Source organism: Chiloscyllium plagiosum, unplaced genomic scaffold (assembly GCF_037043375.1).
Source record: "Chiloscyllium plagiosum isolate Xiang-an unplaced genomic scaffold, Cpla_swu_hap1 HiC_scaffold_19, whole genome shotgun sequence".
Taxonomy (NCBI): Eukaryota; Metazoa; Chordata; class Chondrichthyes; order Orectolobiformes; family Hemiscylliidae; genus Chiloscyllium; species Chiloscyllium plagiosum.
The window spans coordinates 33,552,833-33,574,864 of NW_028270157.1; the positions used below are offsets into that span (position 1 = coordinate 33,552,833).

The 22,032-nt window shown below is 39.7% G+C and overlaps 1 protein-coding gene across 1 annotated transcript in view; it reads right to left on the minus strand.

The window, feature by feature from the left end:
* LOC122559686 (F-actin-capping protein subunit alpha-2) overlaps nt 1-22,032 on the minus strand; it is a 45,866-nt gene that overhangs the window by 20,877 nt on the left and 2,957 nt on the right. Inside the window, exons 2-4 of the mRNA XM_043709571.2 lie at nt 14,064-14,127; nt 2,637-2,688; nt 699-762 (exon numbers count right to left, since the gene is read on the minus strand). Coding sequence (XP_043565506.1) covers nt 699-762; nt 2,637-2,688; nt 14,064-14,127 — 180 coding nt within the window. The remainder of the gene's footprint in view (nt 1-698; nt 763-2,636; nt 2,689-14,063; nt 14,128-22,032) is intronic.

Genomic DNA, 22,032 nt, shown 5'->3' on the forward strand with positions numbered 1-22,032 from the left:
CCACTGGTACTTTGAAGATTCTTACAAAATTCTTATAAATTGCATAACTAACACCGGAGACCATGTAGTCAATAGATTTTACTGTAAATAACATTAATTGGCCATCAAAAGACTGAGTTAGCAATGTTAGTAACCAAACAATAACTCATCTGCAATTCAGAAAATAATTATTAATGTGACATGGGATTTAACTATTGCATTGTTACATCTTGTTGTGAAATAGGTAATGGAACAGGTACCATGTTTTAAACGGTAATGCCATCCACTCAAGTTAAGAAATGGCAGATGAGAGCTATTCTGTGTGAATACAGAATAAGCAAGCTCCAATTTTTTTAATGCAATATGTTCAATAGCTTAGTCTTTAGCCTATGAACGGATTTTTTTTTTATAAAAAGAATTGAAATAACTATCCTATTGAAATATTTAGCTGGCTAACCAAATATTAGATAAAGAGCTCACCATCTCAGAACTGGAGGCTCAAATATAACAAAAAGGCCATCAGTAACTGTAGTTCTAATTCAGTTGTCGACATACTGCTAAGCTTGCTCACCCACAGATCTCCTCTTCTACCCTCTTCACAAGACAGGAATTGGCAAACTTGCTTTGGAAAGTACAGCACGCAGATATGCAACATGAACCATTATATTAAGTCTGATATTATAACTGCACACAACAGAGCTTCACAAATTATTCCATACCTGATCATCATACCCATCAATTTTTGCTGGAGTAAACTGGTCCACATTATACTGTGCAAAGGCACTAAAATTAGATTGATAAAAATCAAAATATTAGAGAAGTAACAAGAGATAGGTTTTACAAATCTAACATAGCTAAAGAGTCTTCCAAATAATTTTAAAAAACTTAAGCGGAAATCAATTTAGAGTACTTAATATTAAAGTTTTTTTTCATTTTTGAACACAATTGTCATTGTACTACATAATTAAATACTTGTGTAGTTAAAATAAAACTTGTGTAGAAATACTGCTGGAACTGTATATGCGTAAAGATTAGGTGAAAGAAGGATCAGGCAAAGCAGTGCAATTCCTGTACTGCGTTGCTGATATTCAAAATCGACGCCCCATATGGCACAGGACAATGCCTTGAACAGAGCAAAAGGCTAAGAGAACTACACTATTCACATGATTGCTGACTTTCATGCACTCATTTAACTTGCATTTCAATTTATTTTTGGAACTTCATAGTATTCTGGGTAAAGCAATGACATTTGTGAGGACCTTGTTTTATGCATTGTGAAGAGTTTCTTAACATTAATTGTCTGGGTGGAGTTTGCACATTCTCCCCGTGTCTGTGTGGGTTTCCTCCGGGTGCTCCAGTTTCCTCCCACAGTCCAAAGATGTGCAGGTCAGGTGAACTGGCCATGCCAAATTGTCCATAGTGGTCAGTGATGTGTAGGTTCGGTGTATTAGTCAGAGAGAAATGGATCTGGGTGGGTAGCTCTTCGGAGGGCTGGTGTGGACTGGTTGGGCTAAAGGGCCTGTTGCCACACTGTAGGGAATCTAATCTTTGTAGATTGTGAGCACCTTCTGAACATTGGCCAAACTCCAAAAGTCTGCAAAAAAATGGACATCTGAGCCACATATCCCTTTGCAGTCAGAAATAAAAAAAGTGTAAAATAAAGAAAACTGGTGTAAAACAATTTCCCAAATATTAATTTGTGCACTATTATTTCATGTAGCACAGCTGTATTTTTTTTAACAATAACAAATTTTAGTATGGGGGAGGACGCATAGCAGCATGATGGCAATAACATTCTAGTATTAACCCAGAGTCCCAGGGTAATATTTTGGGAACATGGGTTCATATACCATAACAGATTGTCAAATTTGACTTGTAAAAATAAAATCTAGAATTAAAGCTATTGTACTAGCAATTATATAACTGTCATTTTAAAAATATCAAGCACACTAACGTCCTTTAGGGAAAGAACGGGCAGCAGAGTGGCACAGTGGTTAGCACTGCTGCCTCACAGCACCAGAGACCTGGGTTCAATTCCTGCTTCAGGCAACTGTGTGTGGAGTTTGCACGTTCTCCCTGTGTCTACATGGGTTTCCTCCAGGTGCTCCGGTTTCCTCCCACAGTCATGCAAAATTGCCCGTAGTGTTAGGTGAAGGGGTAAATGTGGGGGAATGGGTCTGGGTGGGTTGCTCTTCGGAGGGTCGGTGTGGACTTGTTGGGCCGAAGGGCCTGTTTCCACACTAAGTAATCTAATCTAATAAAAACAAAATCTGTCATCCTTGTCTGGGGACTGTGGTGTCACAGCAGTGTTACTTTTAACTACCCTCTAAAATGGCCTGGCCTGTTCATGGGCAACTTAGAGATGAGCAACAAGTTTTAACATTGCCAGCAATGTCCACATCCTACACATGAATACAGTCAGTTCTGATATAACGACAGTTTTGTTCTCATGTGATAAGAAAATTGTGCAATAACTGAGCCATTTCCACTAATGAGGCAGGAACCGTGTTACAGCCACACGTAAGAATGATTCGCATTCTACAAATAATGGTCTAAATTCTTCAATTGCGTTAAAGTCAACTCACATTGAAGAAACATATATTATAGCAGTACCGATTTTAAAAAAAATTGAACAGTTAAGCTACAATTCTACTTACTGTGCCGTACCCTCCCTGAGAAGATTGTCCTCATTGAGCAGCAACCGCACATCTGTCAGAAAATTTAACAGAAGTATGAGTTAGTCATGGAAGCAGAAACCACAATTCAGGTATGACCACAATTGTTATGCTAACAGTATACATACACACCAAAACTTTAAAAAGCAGCCCTGTGTAACTCTGCTTATGTGATGACGACTCACTGCAGTTTACACTTTAGGTACACTATGTGCTGTTAGGTAAGAACTACCAAGATTTTACTCAGCAACATTAAAAGAACAGCAATAGAGTACAGTTAACAAGAGAATGGAGCAGAGTTTTTCACTAGATTCTTCAGCCTCCAACTCATTCATGTATTTACAGTATTTCTATCACTGGTCAACGCTACCACTTAGGATGTTGATGGAAAATACAGCAAATGGCAATACTGTTGAACATGGCAAGACAAGGACGTAATGACGAAGGCTGTAAGTGAATTATCTCCAAAAGACCAAGTGAATATCTGAGATGCAGCCTATTCCAGTCTGAGTTGGGCATTTATTCCTAAGTGCAAAATCACCCCACCTTTTAAAGTTGCTATTGCAAACCAAGAACAGTATATTCACTAATTTCCTTTTACCGACTGCAGGAAGTTATCTTTTCAAAGAACTCACAATAAGTTAGATAGGATTTCTCTTTCAGGAAATAAAATGTTGAGTATGCTGGAGTTTTTACTCCCTGAAGCAGAGGCTGAAGTGTGACCTTATTAAATTTATAAAATCATGAGGCATATGGATAGGGTGAATAGCCATGGTCTTTTTCCTAGGGTGGGGGAGTTCACGTTGAGAGGGGATAGATTTAATTGGGATTGAGGAGTAATTTTATCATGCAGAGGGTGGTGCGTGTTATGAAATGATCTGCCGGAGAAAGTGGCCGAGGAAGGTACAATTACAACATTTAAGAGGCATCTAGGTATATGAACAGGAAGAGTTGAGAGAAATATGAGCCAAACGCAACTATGTCTGATTGGGATGTTGGACCGAAGAACCTGTTTTTGTGCTGCATGACCCTATAAATAGGCGGTACTAATCATTGTCAAGTATTCCTATTTCTGATCTTAAGGTGTCAAAACATATTAATGAAGCATCTATTGAGTGGGCCGAAGATGCTAGCCCCAAGGAACTCCTACAGTTTATCAGTGGGCTGAGATGACTGATGATAATCTAAATGTTTGAGTTAACACAAAAACCAAACAAACAATGAATAGTGCCCTCCCTCCCCACTCAAAAATTCCTACTTATTCCAATTTTGCTAGTGATTTCAAGGGATCCTGATCAAACGTTACCTTGATATCAGAGTCAATTATACACCTCATATGCTCAACTCTTGTGCATGTCCGGACCAAGGTTGTAATGAGGTTTGCAGAGAGGCGTGCAAGTGTTGCTTGATAACATTAAGGGCACCTTCCATCATTTTACTGATGATTGAAAGTAAACTGAAGAGGCAACAACTAACCAGATGGTCCTTCACTGGACAGGACATAGTTGGGCAATTTTCCACAAACTGCAAGTCAAATTGCTTTCATGTTGTCAAGCTCATGGTCTTGGTCAAATCCAGCCCCTCTAAATCATATGAAGTATCAAATTGGCTGAAGAATGGTACCAGTGGGAGAGGGACAGGGTGACATCATTCACTGGAATCTTCTGATCTAAAAAAAGGAGTTGCAAACACTTCAGCATCGTCTTCTACATAAATCACTGGAGAAGCTTGTGAATTGAGAGTATCCTCAGTTCAAAGGAATGTGTCAGCACTGTGCTGTGAAGACTCCAAACAATAGTTATACAAATAGATGCATAAGTAACAGGTACATTGAGGGGGGAGATCAGGTAGACATTTCCATCTTATTGGTTCTCCCTCCATTTGCCACAGATTCAGTCAAGCAGATATGTCAAAGTTCAGCCTATAAGAGGTTTTACTAAGCCTCTGACTGACATTGAAATACCAAGCCAGACTGCATCTGTGTCCTTGCTGTTCTCAGTGGTTCTTCCGTGGTGTTCAAAGTGGAGGAATGGCTACCACTCAGAGGGCAGGGACAGGCTGTAATCAGGTTTCCTTGCCCATATTTGACATGATTCTACGTCACTTCAGGTGATCTCATGTCATAGCTTGGCTTTCTCCCAACTGTGTTCATTATTAGATCTGACCTACCCAGTGGATGATGACAGAGGAATCAAGGATATTAGTGCAAGGTATAATTTACTGAATATAGCTGTCAGGTTCTCACTTGGGAGTCAGAGGGACAGCAATCTCTCAAAATGTTGGTGCTCTTGCAAGGCAGGATGGTCTATTTTGCCTTCCAAAATTTGCATACTGCTCCAGTAAGGTTTCAATGACTTATGAACAAGGACTCCTCTGTCCCATTGGATACTTTCCAGGCTCTCAAGTATTCTGCACCTCTATTCTTCCTAGTAAAGTAGATAACCTCAAGTACCCACATTATTTCATCTGCCACCCTCCTGTCCCCCACACAGCCTCTCTGAATACCCACCCCATCTTCTCTGCATTCTCAACTCTCAGCCAGCAAATACTGTGCGCATAAATTCAGCAATATTACAACTGATCATATCCAAAACATTGATATACACTGTAAATTGATGGGGCCCAAGCACTGATGCTTGCAATTCTCCAGAGCCTGCCAATGAGGAATCATAGAACCCCTACAGTGTGGGAGCAGTCCATTCAGCCCACAGAATCCACACTGACCCTCTGAAGAGCAGTCCATCCAGACTCACCCACCTAACCCAACCCTGTAACCTTCATTACCCATGGCTAATTCACCTAGCCAGAACATCCCCAGATTGTGGGAGGAAACTGGAGTACCTGGAGGAAACCCCCCCCCCCACGCAGACACTGGGAGTGTATGTGAACTCCACTGAGTCAGAGGGTGGAATCAAACCTGGGTCCCGAGTGCTGAGACAATAGTGCTAACCACTGAGCCAAGAGGACTCGTTTATTAAAATCTACTTTGCCAGTTAATCAATCCTCAATTTGAGAGAATGTTATCCCAAATTCCTTGCAAATTCAAATTAACCACATTCATTAGATTCCCCCATAAGGTCTGCTAGCAACATCCTCAAAACTCCTGTTTGTCATATGATTTCCCCTTCATAAACACATGTTGACTCTATCCAAAGAGATGTTCCTTTATGCTAGGTTCCAGTAGGCTTCTGCTGGAAAGACAAGAAGTTCTGTAGCTCCCCATTCTTGTACTCTTTCCCACCCTATAGCTGTGTGGCATGTATAATATTTCAACGTCTATACAAAAGACGATCAAAGCATCCATTATGATTTCTTCCCGCTTTACTTTTGTATTCCAGTCTTCCCCCAACTTCCCTGCTCTCCTTTGCTGAATTCCAAAAATTGTCCCAGTCCACAGACTTAAACTTTTTTTTTAAAAAAGTTCATAAGTCTCCTTTGATCATCTTTAATGCCACTTGTCAGCTTTAACCTTTGATTTTCATGTTGGCCTTATTTTGTGAAAGCCAAGCATTATTCTTTAAATAAACTATTCTACCAACATTTGATGCCTCTTTGTTCCTCCTAAACTTAATCTATACCATCCTTTCAATCCTCCTTTTCTAATACCCTGATCCTATCAATAGACTCTTACCATTTCAGTTTTTGATTATCCTACCTAAAAGGTTGAATATCACTGTGGGAAGTGAGGGAAGTGATTTCTGAATCCCTTACTGAAATAAGCCACAGGTACAATGCTGGAAGACTGGACATTGGCTAACGTGGTGCCACTATTTAAGGGTGGTAAGGAAAAACCAGGGAAGTGTCAACTAGACAGCCTGGCATTGATGGTGGGCAAGTTATTGGAAGGAATCCTGAGGAATAAGACTTACATGTATTTGGAAAGGCAAGGACAGATTAGAGATAGTCAACATGGCTGTGTGTTGAAAATCATGCCTCACTGACTTGATAGTGCTTTTAGTAGTAACAGAGGTTTAATGAGGGCAGAGCAGAAGATGTGATTGAGATGAACTTCAGAAAGACATTCAACAAGGTTCCTTATGGTAGACTGGTTAGCAAGGTTACATCATATGGAATACAGAGAGAACTAGCCATTTGGATGCAGAATTGGTTCAAAGATAGAAAGCAGAGAGGTGCTGTTGGAGGGCTGCTTTTCAGACTGAAGGCCTATGACCAGTAGTGTGCCAGAAGGATCAGTGCTGAGTCCTGTGCTTTTCTAATTTATATAAATGATTTGGATTTGAACATAGGAGGTATAGTTACTAAGTTTGTAGGTGATGCTAAAATTGGAGGTACAGCAGACAGCAAAGGTTACCTTAGAATACAACAGGATTTTGATCAGATGGACCAATATGCTGAGTAGCAGATGGAGTTTAATTTAGATAAATATGAGGTGCTGCATTTTGGGAAAGCAAATCTTACCATTAAGTGTATAAGTCCTGCTAAGGTCCTGGAATGTTGCTGAACAGATACCTTGGAGTGCAGGTTCATAGTTTCTTGAAAGTAGAGTCACAGGTAGGATAATGAAGGCATTTGGTATGCTTTCTCTTATTGGTCAGAGCACTGAGCATAGGAGGTGGAAGATCAAGTCATGACTGTGCAGGACATTGGTTAGCCACTACTGAAATACTGAGTACAATTTTGGTCTCCCTCCTGTCGGATGGCTGTTGAGACTTGAAAGGGTTCAGAAAAGATTTACAAGGATGTGGCCAGGGTTGGAGGGCTTGAGCAATAGGAAGAGGCTGAACAGGCTGCGGTGGTTTTCCCTGGAGCGTCAGAGACTGAGGGGTGACCTTATAGAAGTTTATAAAATCATGAGGGGCATGGATAAAGTAAATTGACAAAGACTTTTCCCTGGAGTGGGAGTGTTCAGAACTAGGGGGGCACAGGTTTAGGGTCAGAGGGAAGAGATTTAAAAATGGGACCCAATGGGCAAATTTTTCATGCATACAGGCATCACCCTCTGCAATGAGCTGCCAGAGAAAGTGGAGGAGGCTGGTACAATTACAGCATTTAAAAAGGCATCTGAATAGATATATGACTATAAAGGGTTGAGAGGGATATGGGTCAAATGCTGACAAATGGGACTAGACTAATTTAGGATATCTGGTTGGACTGAAGGATCTGTTTCTGTGCTGTACATACGTGACTATAATTTCAATTCCTAGTGTAAGGCAACAAATCAGACTTAGAGAAATGAAATTTAAATTGCAATTTTTTGTAGGAAAGTAATAAAGCCAAATACAGACAAATTAAGTGGCTACCTCAGGAGGAATCAAAGAATGCCATACCTGAGGATGCCAATAGAACAAAGAGCAACAGTCCAAACCAAACTATGCAAGGTTTGCATGAAGATTTGTAGTTCGGTAGCCAGTTGCCGTAGTTGTGGGTATGTTTGGAGCCTATGCAGCACTGCTGTATTGTGCCTTCAGGAATTTACTTAGCCCCATTTCTGCTTCAATAAATACATTGACCTAGACCCAATTAGCCAACCACTACAACAACTGGAACTGGCAACTGGAAGCAGCAGGAATGGAACCAAATAAATTCCAGAGGAGAGAATACAGCAGTGCTTCACAGGACGCTCCAGAGCACTGAAGACGAAACGTCTCCAAATCAACTTCCCAGATCGGTGAACATGCCTACTTTGCTGTAGCTGTAAGTTAAAACAAACTGGACCATAATCTCCTGTGGTTAGAGATAAAAACAGGTTGACTACATTTACTCAGCAGAAAGCCAACTTGTGTGGATTAGGTCCACAACTGCAGTCATATTGTATCGTATTCTACCAGGCATGCATAAAACAGGAGTTAAAAACACTTGGAATCCCTGACTTAGAGGACTAGTGAGCTGTGAAAGTCACAGCTTGAGGATAGCCATTAAAAGGTCAGGCAGCATCCAGGGAACAGGAGAATCAACGTTTCGGGCATAAGTCCTTCTTCAGGAAGGGCTTGTGCCCGAAACGTCGATTCTCCTGGTCCCTGGATGCTGCCTGACCTGCTGCGCTTTTCCAGCAACACATTTCCAGCCCTGATCTCCAGTATCTGCAGACCTCACTTTCTCCTCCGATAGCCATTAAAAACCAATGCAGATTAAAAAAGGATACTGTCTGTTTCATTGGTACAGGTCAGCCATCACAGAAAGGAATTAGGTCAAAAGAATCAGCTTAACTGAAAAGTTAAGAATCTTGAAACGAACTACTCAACTACAAACATCAATGCTACCAATATTCTCATAAAATAGCTGCAATGTTCCAGCAAACAGTCTTCACAAATAGCCCAGAAACTGATCTGCATATCTCTAGCATTTTGTGACTTTACATTTTTAATCTGTGCATGCATGTGGCATTACTACTCACTTTTTTAAAAAAATTAAGCTTGTCATGTGTATTCAAGTGCAGTGAAATGTGTAAAATGTCACCATAGAGTGTCACCTTAGGTATGATGGTATGTAGGTACAAACAGTAGAGAAACAAAAGCTAAAAATAAAGTGCTACCATTATTTTTCACTTATACTAAAAGTAGAGTTAACATCAGTGCTTGCTAGTAATCAAGTGGAAAAATAAAAGTATATGGTCAAAGTTCAACCACGTTATCTCCTCCACTCTGGCTCGCACTCCTTGACTCACTCGAACCACTTTGTGCGTAGGTCCACAGACACTCCACGCACCAGAGCTCCAGTCAACACTGCTCTGGGCCCCACGACTACTACCATCCTTCTTGTGATGCCATCGTTGCTACTGTGTCTCTCTCTCCAGAACTCGAGTAATTTAAAAAAAAAAGAGAGACAGAAGGGGGGGGGGGGACAAAAAAAATGTGGCCTGCCTGGAGTGGATAGGCTGATGCCACCATTACAAGCTAGCTCATTATTTCACTCACTCGAGAATGTCTGTGTAAATTGGTTCCTTTTAAAACAAACTGAATTGGCCTGAGAGAAAGACAATGGAAGGGGTCATTTTAATTAAAAGTTGTTACAACCATCCAAAAGGGACTGGTAAATAAAGGGGAGCCAGTTTATCCTTCCTCACCTAGCTGCTCAATAAGTTCAGATCTCCAGTCTGGAACAGTATTAATTTTGAGAAGAACCCGAAAAAAACAAGCTAGTTTTATTCACCCTGCAAGGTATGCTTTTTAATGGTAATTAAATCATACTTTTGCTTCTTCTAAGGCCAATTTACTATGTTGTGTGCACGCAGCATTTACAATAGAGTGCTTTAGATTCTAACACTATCCTGTGATTTCACTCTTGGCTGATTCTAGAACTTGTTTCTACAACTTTTCACTTTCATGTATGGTTACAAAAGGACTTAAAAATTCCCCAAACCAAGTGAAGAAAAAAAAAGACCTGAAAGCAGTATTTTAATAAAAGGACAAGTATTGTATGTGGTTATAGGCTGATGCTTATCTCATGATTAGATCATCATAGGGTTAGGAACATAATTATGTCTCACTTCCTGCAGATCCCTCTGTCATGGATTTAAGTAGAAGAAAAATGTGACGGGACCAAAGATTTTCTTCAGAAAGGAACACAGAGGCAAAAATGATGCCTGAAGATGTACAAATTTCCCTTGTGACTTGTGAACACCAATGCAGTAATAGCACAAACTTACTACAAAGGAACTCTACCAGAGATGAGTTTGTTCAAATTTGGCAGGTGGTTCAGGTTGCATGCAAAGTGGTCACAAAGACAAGTTTCATGCTCTAGCTATATTCACATCTCATCTATACTTGTTCCTCTAATTGTTACAGGAATACAATTATAACCGAGAAAAAAAATTGAGAATAATAATTTTTTAAAAATTCATTCAAGGGATATGGATGCCACTGCTGACCAGCATTTATTGCCAGTTTCTAGCTGCCCTTGAGAAAGTGGCAGTGAGCCACCTTCTTGAACTGCTGTAGCCTACATGCTGTAGGGAGGGAATTCCAGCATTTTGATCCAACAGTGAAAGAACAGTAATATATTTCAAAGTCGGGATGTTGAGTGGACTGGAGGTGAACTTGTATGTGGTTGTGTTCCCACATATCTGCAGCCCTTGGCCTTCAAGGTGGAAGTGACTATAGGTTTAGAAGAGGTGTTAAGGAATTTTGGTGAATTCCTGCAGAGCATTTTGTAGATCATATATACTGCTGTTGGTGATAGAAGGAATGGATGCGCTGCCAGTCAAGCTGGCTGCTTTGCCCAAATAGTGTCAATCTTAGAGTGGTGAAGCTGCACCACTATTTGGTCAAATGTGGCCTTCATGTTCACCTCGTTTCTGGAATTCAGCTCTTATGTTTGAACCAAGGCTGTAATGAGATCAAGAGCCAAGTAGCTTTGACAGAACCTAAAATGGAAGTCACTGAGCAGGTGATTGTCAAGCAGGTGTTGCTTGATAGCACTATTGATGACTCCCATCACTTTATTGGTAGAGAATTGATTGATGGGGCAGAAACCAGCCGGATTGGATTTATCATGTTTTTTGGTACAAGACATACTTGGGCAATTTCCACATTGTCAGGTAGAAGTCAGTTTTATAACTGTACTGGAAGAGTTTGGTGAGGGAAGTGGCAAATTCTGGAGCACAAGGCTACAGTACTATTGCTGTAATACAGTTAGGGGCTGATGCCTTTGCACTATCCAGTTCCTCCAACCATTTCTTGATACCATATGGAATGAATAGAATTGGCTGAAGATCAATCTTTGATGCTGGGGACCACTGGAGGCTGAAATGGATCATCCACTCAACACTCCTGGTCAAATGCTGCTGCAAAAGCTTCTGCCTTATATTTTGCATTGATGTGGAGTGCTCTATCATTGTGATTGGGGATATTTGCAGGAAAAATGCCTCATCTTCCGCCTTGGGACCCACCAATCACATGGCATCAACATCAATTTCACCAGTTTCCTTATCTCTCCCCTGCCCCACGACTGTCCTACCTGCCCATCTTCACACCCAACAGCTGCATCTACCTACCATCTTCCCAGCTACCTTCCCCCCCAACTCTTTCAGCTCCCCACCCCATGCAAATGTCGACTCTCCTGCTCCTAGGATACTGCCTAATCTTCTGTGCTTTTCCAGTGCCACACCTTTGAACTCTGATCTCAAGTCCTCACTCACTCTCAAGAATCACATGTAGGCCAGAGGATGAGAATGGCCTGACAGACATTAGTGAGCTAGACGGGTTTTTCTGACAATCAGTGGTTTCATGGGCATCAGTTGTTTCGTTATGCCAGAATTTATATATTGAATTCAAATTCCAAACCTGCCAAGGCAGGATTTGAACCCGAATCCTCAGAACATTATCCGAGTTTCTGGATTAATGACCTAGTGTTAAAACCACTAGGGCATTGCCTCCCCTATATATTTCACATTGGGGCACATGGCCATTTGGAGGATTGAGGTGTTAACAGTTGCTTCCTGATCAGAGTAGAATTCCTACAGTGTGGAAACAGGCCGTTCAGCCCAACAAGTCCACACCGACCCTCCGAAAAGTAACCCACCCAGACCCATTTCCCTCTGACTAATGCACCTAACACTATGGGCAATTTAGCATGGCCAATTCACCTGACCTGCATATTTTTGGACTGTGGGAGGAAACTGGACGACCCGGAGGAAACCCACACAGACACAGGGAGAACGTGCAAATTCCTCAGACAGTCGCCCGAGGTGGGAATTGAACCCGGGTCCCTGGCGCTGTGAGGCAACAGTGATAACCACTAAGCCGCCCTAATGGAAATTCAAAAGTAGTTTATGGACAACATTGCTGGGTTAATGATTTCAACAGTTATCCTATGTATTTATTGGTTAACTAAGACCAACAGAATAAGCCTCTGTTTGAAAATGTGCAGTCTAAGAAACTGGAACAGTAAAAGCGAAGATTAAGCCTGACAACTTTCTGCTCATTGTCATTTTTGAAATGAAAGAAGTCAATCACTTGTGAGATCCAGTCCCATACTAACATAGTTGATGCTCGACTGCCCTATCAAACCACTCCATAGACTGAACATCTTGGCAACCCCTTCAAGTAAACTACAGCAGTTCTAGAATCAGGTCCAGCCCTGAGAACCACACCAACTTTGTCAGGGTAGTTAATGATAGACAATAAATGCAAACCTTAGGATCCCTGGAATTAACTTTTAAAATGCTTAAGTAAACATTTGCAAAGCACATACAACTACATTGTAAGGTGTTTGACTATAATTAATTCACATGACCAACATGATAGCTCGACAGGAATTTCTATTGGGCAACACTCCAGTTCCAGACACACGGGAGATTCTTCTAGTAGCTAACTACCATTTCACCCCCGCCTCATCTGTCAGCAAGGCAGCCTCTATCAAAATGGGCCGGGGGCAAAGGTAATGACCCAAATTTTGCATGCATTATAAACCCAGTTGTTAACTCACTAACAAGTAAATCAGACAGTAAGTCTTGACATGGGCAATTTAGTTGCAATCAGACTAATTCTACTTCACCATGTTAGAACAGAATCTCAGATATACTTAGCACTGAAATATGCACAGTGTGATGAAGCTAGATTTATTGCTGAGATCAGGTGTGGTGCATTAATTGCACTTAAATGACAACTACCACCAAAGCATGCTTTCCTGCAAAATTGACTAGTATTGAAGATTTAATGACATTAAAAAAATCCTTTCCTGGTCTTGTTACTCTTGCTTAATTCTATCTTTATTTCACTTTCTCTACATGACAAGAATAATTTGACCTTGCTGCTTTGTACATCCAAGTTTAGACTCTGCAAAACTTAATGAGGATATTTCAACCCATGTTTTAAAGAGTCTTGCTATTTCTTTTCTAGCTTAGTCCAAGGATGTCCCCAGAGGGTTTAATCGGTTTTAAAACTTAATAGACCAAAACTGCACTTTCAAGTACACTGTCACATAGCTACAAACTTCATTTCTTCTAATTTGACTGCAAAATTCAAGCCAATTGATCAATAAAGGGAACAATCTTCCATCATAAGGAACTTCTATTGAAAGCTTCCCTTTAGAGGGGTACAAAAGTTTTCTTCAGACATTCATATCAATAATTGCTCAACTTACATATATAAACAGGTATGTGAACAAAAAATAACATCAGGCCAGATAAAACATTGACTGAGCAGCAAACACATTCCTGGACACCTAATATTGATTAATTATGAACTGGACAAAAATAGCACAGTTCACATTTTCTTCCTCAAAGCCTATATCTTTTCATTTTATTCAAGGTGCTTGGCACAAACTTAAAAAATGTAAATACATAAGGTTTCATGCTATATTCCCACATTCTTACTGTAAATACACGTCATTTTTCTGTAAGCTTGTAAATTAAATTTCAAACAGGTAAGTGTTAACAATTAAACTTTTGAATTGTAGTCTGACAAAATGAAAAGGCACAGCCACCATAAGCAATTTAATAAGACTTACCATTGAAAACTTCATTGAATTCTCCTGGTGGAGCATGAATAATGAAGTTTGCTGCTATGCGTACCTGTAATTAAAAAATTTTCTAATTAATTTTCACCTATAACTTGCATTCAAGTTTAAAATAACTCAGGTTTTACATTCCTACACATTTTAATCAAGGACAATTATGGTAGGGAAATGGATAAGCAATTTTATCAAAATGAATCTTATTGATCGAATCCTTCATTTTTTAAACCTTCTGCATATTACTGACCATTTATAAAAAAGGAAAATTAATCCAACTCAATGAATTATACTCGTCTTGTAACAATACTCAAAATGCCTATTTGTCTACATTCGAGATATGCTATACATGCTTGCTAGGGTCAAACCTGAGTTTTCTTTAATGTATCACTTTAAAGTATTTTGTCAGTTTCAATGAGATCACCTCATTCTTCAAACTTCATGAGAAGGTACAGTACTACTAGTACTGCAAAACTATCCTAATATACTTGTTCCTTCATTCATTTCACTTGACAATTGCAGTGAACTGTATTTGGTTACGAGTCACCATACAGGCTTAATATTCTCAACTACATGTTAAAAAACACTTCAGTACATTAGTAATTTATCCACAATTAACACTTTGGTGGTGGCTAGCATTCACAATGTGATTGTGCCAATGGATCAACCAATGTATTTCTGTACATAATATTTTACTGAAGGACAAACAGGATACAGTACTAGTGACCATAGGTACAGAAGGATTTTAATGCGTTTGAAGCAGTTCAGGGACTGTTTACTTGACTAATATTTTGAATTAGCTAACAACCTTATGGGGAAAGGCTACTCAGGATAGGCATGTATCCTCAGGAGCCTGAGGTGACTTAACTCAAAAATTCCAGAGGGGACTTACCCGGTGAATGGAGAAGGGATCCTTCCTCTGAGGGAGAATCTACAACTAGAGGTCATACTTTAGAAATAAGGGGTTGCAATTTAACACAAACAAGGAATTCTTTTTCTCTTAGAAAGTAGAGTGTCTTTCGAATTCCCCTCCTCAAAGGCAATGGATGCAGATTATTTAAAATATTTTTAAGGTAGAGCTAAACAGATTCTTAATTACCAAGACAAAGGGTACTGGGGTGTGCTAGGAATGTAGACTTGTTAAAATCAGATCAGTTGTGACCTTACTGAAGAGTAGCACTTATACAAGAGTACGTCATTCAACCCTTTGTATCTTGCTCTTAATGATGGTTTAATAAACGCTTACCCAAGTTTAACACATAGCTACCTGACAAAAGAGCAGTACTAAGCAAGCTTGTACTTCCAAACAAACCTGTTGGTCTATAACCTGGTGTTGAGAGAGTTTTAATCGTATCAAGCATGATGTTGCAATGATCAACAACTACAATACATCCCATCAGGATTTAACTCAAGTTGATACTCTATCAAGTTGCTTTAAGAAAATGCATTTGGATAGTGTAGTTCAATACTTCAAAATGTTCTAAAGCACTTTCCAGCTAATTTAAATACTTTGAAATGTAGTCACTGCTGTAACCAGAACAGTCAATTTGCATGAAGCAGGGTTCCACAAACACCAATGAGGATGACAAAATAATTTGAGTTTGTGACATTTACTGAGGCTTAAGTATTAACCAAGACACCAGGAGAACATCTCTGTTCCTTGAATAGTGCCATGGGATCTTTTATGTCAATGTGTTGCAAACACCATCTGTTTAACATTTATAGGGAAAATCCAAACACAAACACTTTCTATAAACAACTCCCAATACTTGGACTAGATGCTGATTTTGCATCTTTTAATAATAACATTAAAAAAAAACTTAATCAACCGCATAGATGGCTTACTTTGGAGAGTACTTGGCAGATAATGTCATGGATAAGCCCACAAATATCCTGGCATTAAGTGAGCTATAATAAGTAGACCAGAGATAATTCCTTCCCCCTCACGGATACTTCCCTATGCCACATTTCCATTCTTTGTCCCATGCAAATGACTTGATTCCTTTGAAATGACCTCACTTTGTCCCATCTCTCCCAGTTTAAAAAAATCCAGGGGACAGGGACCATTATTCAAAAGCTAACACCAATATATTCAAGGTATATAGTGTCTGCACTGATTGAATTTCTGATCCTTGGTGACAGAGATGTGTCATGATACATCCAACCAGGTAGGTTTAAAAAAAAACAAACCTTAGCTTATATTCATGAAGCCCCCCCTCCTTTGACACATGGGACACAAAGTATCTTGTCCAGTTTGATTTAGCACTTATGCCAGACTTCATAACCTGAAGTACACATTTTCTCACAATGTCTACATAAATGATAGTTAGATCAGGGATCAAATAATCCTTACACTACTTTATCTCTTTGAATGTACGTATGGGACTTTTCCAACCTTCAAGGGATAGGCTACAAACAGCTAAACTTCATTTTTCACCTTTCACCCTTCAATATGAAAAATTCACAATGTGCTTTACAAAGTTCAGAGATCTAGCTTCTCGCCAAAAAGTATCTTCATACCAATGGCATGCTCGTGCTTCCAAACAAATCTGACCTAAGTAACCACTCTAGTCAAACATCTCTTTTCATTTTATACTTTTAAAAAAACCTCAAATCAGCATCCAATTTACAAATGCAACGAATGACATTCACCTCAACTAAATTAGGGCTCTTGGTTGTCAAGCTTCCAATCTGGTGTGGGCATCCTTTGGACCTTCTAGAAGATTTACTGCCCAGGACACCCTACTTCCGGAAATCCCCGTTCAAATTTCAACTTTGCTACCTTTCATTTGAAATTATCAAAATTTAACTTTACTGTCAAGTCTTACTTTACTGTAATTTCTGTCAGAAATATTCCATTCTCCTTACTCCACTGGAAAGTGTTGCGGAATAATTTGGATGGCAAAATAACTGTGTATACATATACACACTATTATTCCACCACATGATGTAGTTGAGACAAATAACAGAAGTACTCAAGGTGAATCTAGATATGAGGGAGAAGAAAGGTTGAAGAAGTTCACAGTGCATTAATGTTAACATGGGCCTTGAAAACAGAATGGTCTGTTTACCTGGTTGAAATACATTACAATGTTAGCGGGTTTTGAGAAGATTTGTTGCTCAGGTTGAGGTTTTGGATGTAGGTTTGCTCGCTAGGCTGCAAGGTTCATGTCCAGACATTTCTTTACCCTACTAAGTAACATCTTCAGTGGGCCTCAGGCGATAGAGTTCCGGATGGAATGCCATGCTTCTACGAATTCTCGTGCGTGTCTTTGTTTGGCTTGTTCTAAGATGGATGTGTTGCCCTTCCTCATCCGTATGTGAGGATACTAGTGGGAGTGGGTCATGGCATTCCAACCGGAACTCAATCAACAAACACATCGAGTTAGACCCATTTACCACCCCGAGAAAAGGAACCGGAAGTGACTTCATCACAGGAAATATCACAAATCCAAACATAAATAGAAAGCAGGAATTTTCAGCATTGCTTCGTCTGAGGCCCACTGAAGATGTTACCGCGTACGGTAACGAAACGTCTGGAAATGAACCTTGCAGCTCAGTGAGCAAATCTACATCCAAAACATTACAATGTATTCACAACACAAGACAGACCACTTGAATGACCAACTGATATATGCCAGTGTTTTAGGTGATACATAAGCTTCCTCCCATGTAATTTCTGCCAATTTTAACATATCCTTTCACTTCTTCCTCACGTGACTCACTTTTCCAACTCCTTCAGTGCATCTATGCTACTTGCCAACTTGGGGGCTTTCTTAAACCAGTCTCTCTCTGGACAAATAGGCGTCTTTTGGAGACTCTAGGTTTTATTCGTGGCTCTCTCTGGCTCCTAGCTTTGGTGTCACCTGTAAGTGGAGATATCTTGGATATCTCTGATTTCAACAACATTTATGCAATTGTTTAATTTGAGCAAGTACTACCCCTACTCAGTTTCCTGTTTTGCAACCAGATTACTAACCATTTTGCCACTGTCCAACTACAACGCTACCCCACCCACCCCATCAAGTTTGACCATAATTGGGAACATACCTCAAAGGCTTTTTAGAAATTCAAATATTAACATTTACGTACAGGAATGCCTCGGTTATGATAGACTGTAGTAGTTGGTAATGCTCTCCTGGGAGGAAAAAAGATGGATTTGATTAAAGTTTTCAATCGTGAGCGGGTCGGACAGGGTAAATAGACTTGCCACTCAAAAGAAAAAGAACAAAATATCACAGAGTTAAAGTGATGTACAGATGAAGGGAAGGTGATGTTAAAACAAAACAGTGCAAGTGATTAGGGCATGGAATGCACTACCTAGAGATGTGGTGGAGGCATATTCAACTGAAGAATTCAAGAGGGCACTGGATGATTATTTGCATAAAAATGGCTTGCATGCATATGGGGAAAGGCAGGAGGTGCCACTAAGGAATAGAACTTAGGCAGAAGGGGTAAAATGTGCCAAAACAATTCTAAGATTCTACATTATCCTTATGTAATTGTCAATTCAAGAATTCAATGAGGGTAGTCAAGCACAACTGCCCCCTTTTGCAATCTGTTGTAATGCTGTTACACTTTAGGTAAGGATTCTGTTACCGTAAACTTAAGCTAATTAGTCTAAAGCTTGCTTGATTTGTTCACGTCGCTTTTTCATAGGATTTATGAAGCTACTCTCCCCAGTCTTCTGGCATTACTCCCTTTTGGATTGTTTTTTGATGGGCCACTGCCTCTATCTGTCCCCAATTTCTAATAGGTGCAGATAAAATCCCTGTTCAGGATGGATTGTATTTCCCAAGGTTAATTATCTCCCTTCTATAAATAAACCAAGTTGACTTATTTTAGTTAACTCAAGGGTGCGGTCAGCATATTACAATCTGAGTTTTGGGGAAATTGGGGAAGGAAAAAACATGCAGTCATTATTTCAGTGATCAGTAAAATGTTCATCTCAACATTAGGGTGCGGAACAAAAACTGAACTTAAGTTATACAGTAATTAACTTGCTGTCTCAAAACCTTGATAGCTTCACAACATAAACAGAATATCATTCCAGCCTTAAATACTGACACCCCAAGTTTGGAAAGATTACATCCATATCATATGCCTTAAATGAGGAGTGTTTTTATCAACAGTGCACTTAATAGCAGTAAAATTCAGGCTACAGTATCCATTTTCCTAACTTTCATCATCTGACTTTCATACCAGAGACCTTCATGGACTGTTAAAAATGAAGAAACATTGATCTAAAATGGTTCCATGATCACCTGACCACAATTTGAGGCATATTCCGAAAGCAATGAGGAATAAACAAAGTTGACTGCATTGAAATGATCCTAAACTCAAAACTCAGATGACACCAGGTTATAGTCCAACACATTTATTTGAAACCTTGCTCCTGAAAGTTGCAACTGAGTCAAGTGTCAAGATTCCCATTTTGTACTTTAGTTTACACATGTGCTGAAAGGGCTGCCCATAACTATTCAGCTTAGAAAGACAATGGAGCCAGACCTTTGAGAACTGAAAGATGCGAAAAAATTCACTATTGCTGAGGATGCAAGAATAAATAGCTGTAATCTCCGTTTCAACTAAAACAAGTCAAATATTCAAAAAATTAAACCTGCTTATTCTTAATCTACGTACTCAGTATGGTCATCATTTCTCAAAAAGTATATTAGATTACTTGCAGTATGGAAATAGGCCCTTTGGCCTAACAAGTCCATACCGACCCACCGAAGCGCAACTCACCCCAGACCCATTCCCCTACATTTACCCCTTCACCTAACACTACGGGCAATTTAGCATGGCCAATTCACCTAACCTGCACATTTTTGGATTGTGGGAGGAAACCGGAGCACCCGAAGGAAACCCACGCAGACACGGGGAGAATGTGCAAACTCCACACAGTCACCTGAGGAGAGAATTGAACCCAGGTCTCTGGCGCTGTGAGGCAACAGTGCTAACCACTGTGCCAGTGTGCCACCCATGTATATCTGTGTGAACAGACGTGCTTGCTATCAATTGATTTTCCTCTTTACAAAATTCCAAGAAAATTAGGCAATTGGTTAATTTTGACCAGTAACAGGTTTTAACTGACGTGTTAATCCTACTAAAAGAATTAAAAATACTTGCAACCAACCAAGAGGAGGTCTATTCACCTCCTGTTCGCCTCACCTAGCTGTAATGTCGCAACTCAAACAAGGACAGCCCAAATCCTTAAGTTCACTACTTTCCAGCCTCTCAACACTTATGCACATTAAAGGGGCTTGACAGTAAATGCTGAGAGGATTTTTCCCTCATGGGAGGGTCTAGGACAAGAATGCATAGTCTCAGAATAATGGAGATGAATTTAAAGTCAGATACACGGTGAAATTTCTTTTCTCAGAAGGATGCAAGCATTTGAATTAATTGCTACTGAGCGCCGAGAGCAGAGTCGTTGTGTGTATGTGTGTTTTATATATATTATTAGAATTCACCTCATCAACATCCTTTGAGACCAACAAGATGCAAAGTTTTCAAAGTGTCAATCTTTTCTACAAATCACATGACATTCATAAAATATTTCGTTGTTCTACTAAACGTTTTCAAAAAATCTTAATGCCTCAACTTCCTTTATCTAGTCAGCCAATTATATTTCCTCTCTCCCCTTTAGTTATTTTCATAGGAAAATTTGTAGGGACTCTTCAACTTTATTTTTCCACTGTAAAATTAATGCTATTCCCTTAACAATGGACATACTTATTATGCAACTTGGCAATTCCTTTTTAAAACGACCAGTATTACACCAGTCTGGCAAAGCCATTTCTCCTAACTCATCTCAGCTAGAGTACTCAACTTGCTAAACTCGAATGACAAAAGCTGGTGTGCACAGCCTAGATCACCACAAAAGCCAACCATCTACCCATAGACTCCAGTTAATGGCTCACTACCATGGAAAGGCTGCCAACGTCAAAGAGCCATCGCACCCCAGTAATGGTCATCCACAACCTCTTCCATCAGGTAAAAAGACAGAAACCTGAACACATGCATCAGACTGAGGAACAGCTTCTTCCCTGTCATTATTAGACTGATTTAGCCTCAAATAATGCTGATCTTGACTAGTGCATGGCCTGTACAACGTAACCTGCATGCATCTGTCTTTTTGATCAGTGCATCCTTGCTTGCTATGATCTACCTGTACTGCTTGTAAACAAAGCTTTTCACTACTTCGGTACATGTGGCAATAAATTAATCATGCTAAAGGAATTGCTTAAGCAATTCTTTATCTCTGTCACAATCTTTCCTCATTTATAACTAGTTCATTTTATTTCAATCTTCTAATCCACATTCTTCTGGTTAAGTGCTTTCTGCATTACCTACCCCAACACTCCTATTACATTATCCTGTTTGGTATTATTTTCCCAGTCTAGATTAATTACTTAGTCACTTCCCAAATCATGCACAGTGCTAACACATTAGCACCACATCTCCTCCAAATGTCAAAGTGAATGTTGTACAACTGCTATCAAAACCCAAAAGTGAAATCCTTCTTCCTGACGATAATAGGCATGCCCATATTTTCTTGTCCTATTCAAGCACACGATTGAGATAATAAAAGCAAGACCATTACGGATAAGATCCTGATCAAAAACTCTTCCTAGTCTAAATTTACCTTCAGAGCTCTCTTTACTTGGGCCATGATAAAATTAAGAGCCCAGTATCTTAAATCTTAGAGAAACTTTTCTAGTTAATTTAATGCGAGCCCTACTCTTGCATGAAGGTGACTGAAATATCTGGGACAGTTAGTCTGGACTGCAGACTGTTAACCCTTCCCAACTACTGAATCGTCATGACTACTGTACTTCAAGCTATGTTGCTAATCTCTACTTTTAAGCTTGTTTCTCAGTGTCATTTACATTAATTCAAAGTTTGCAATGAATTCAAACACCAATTTCTCAATTGTATTTATTAAAAATGAAGCTCTAAAAGA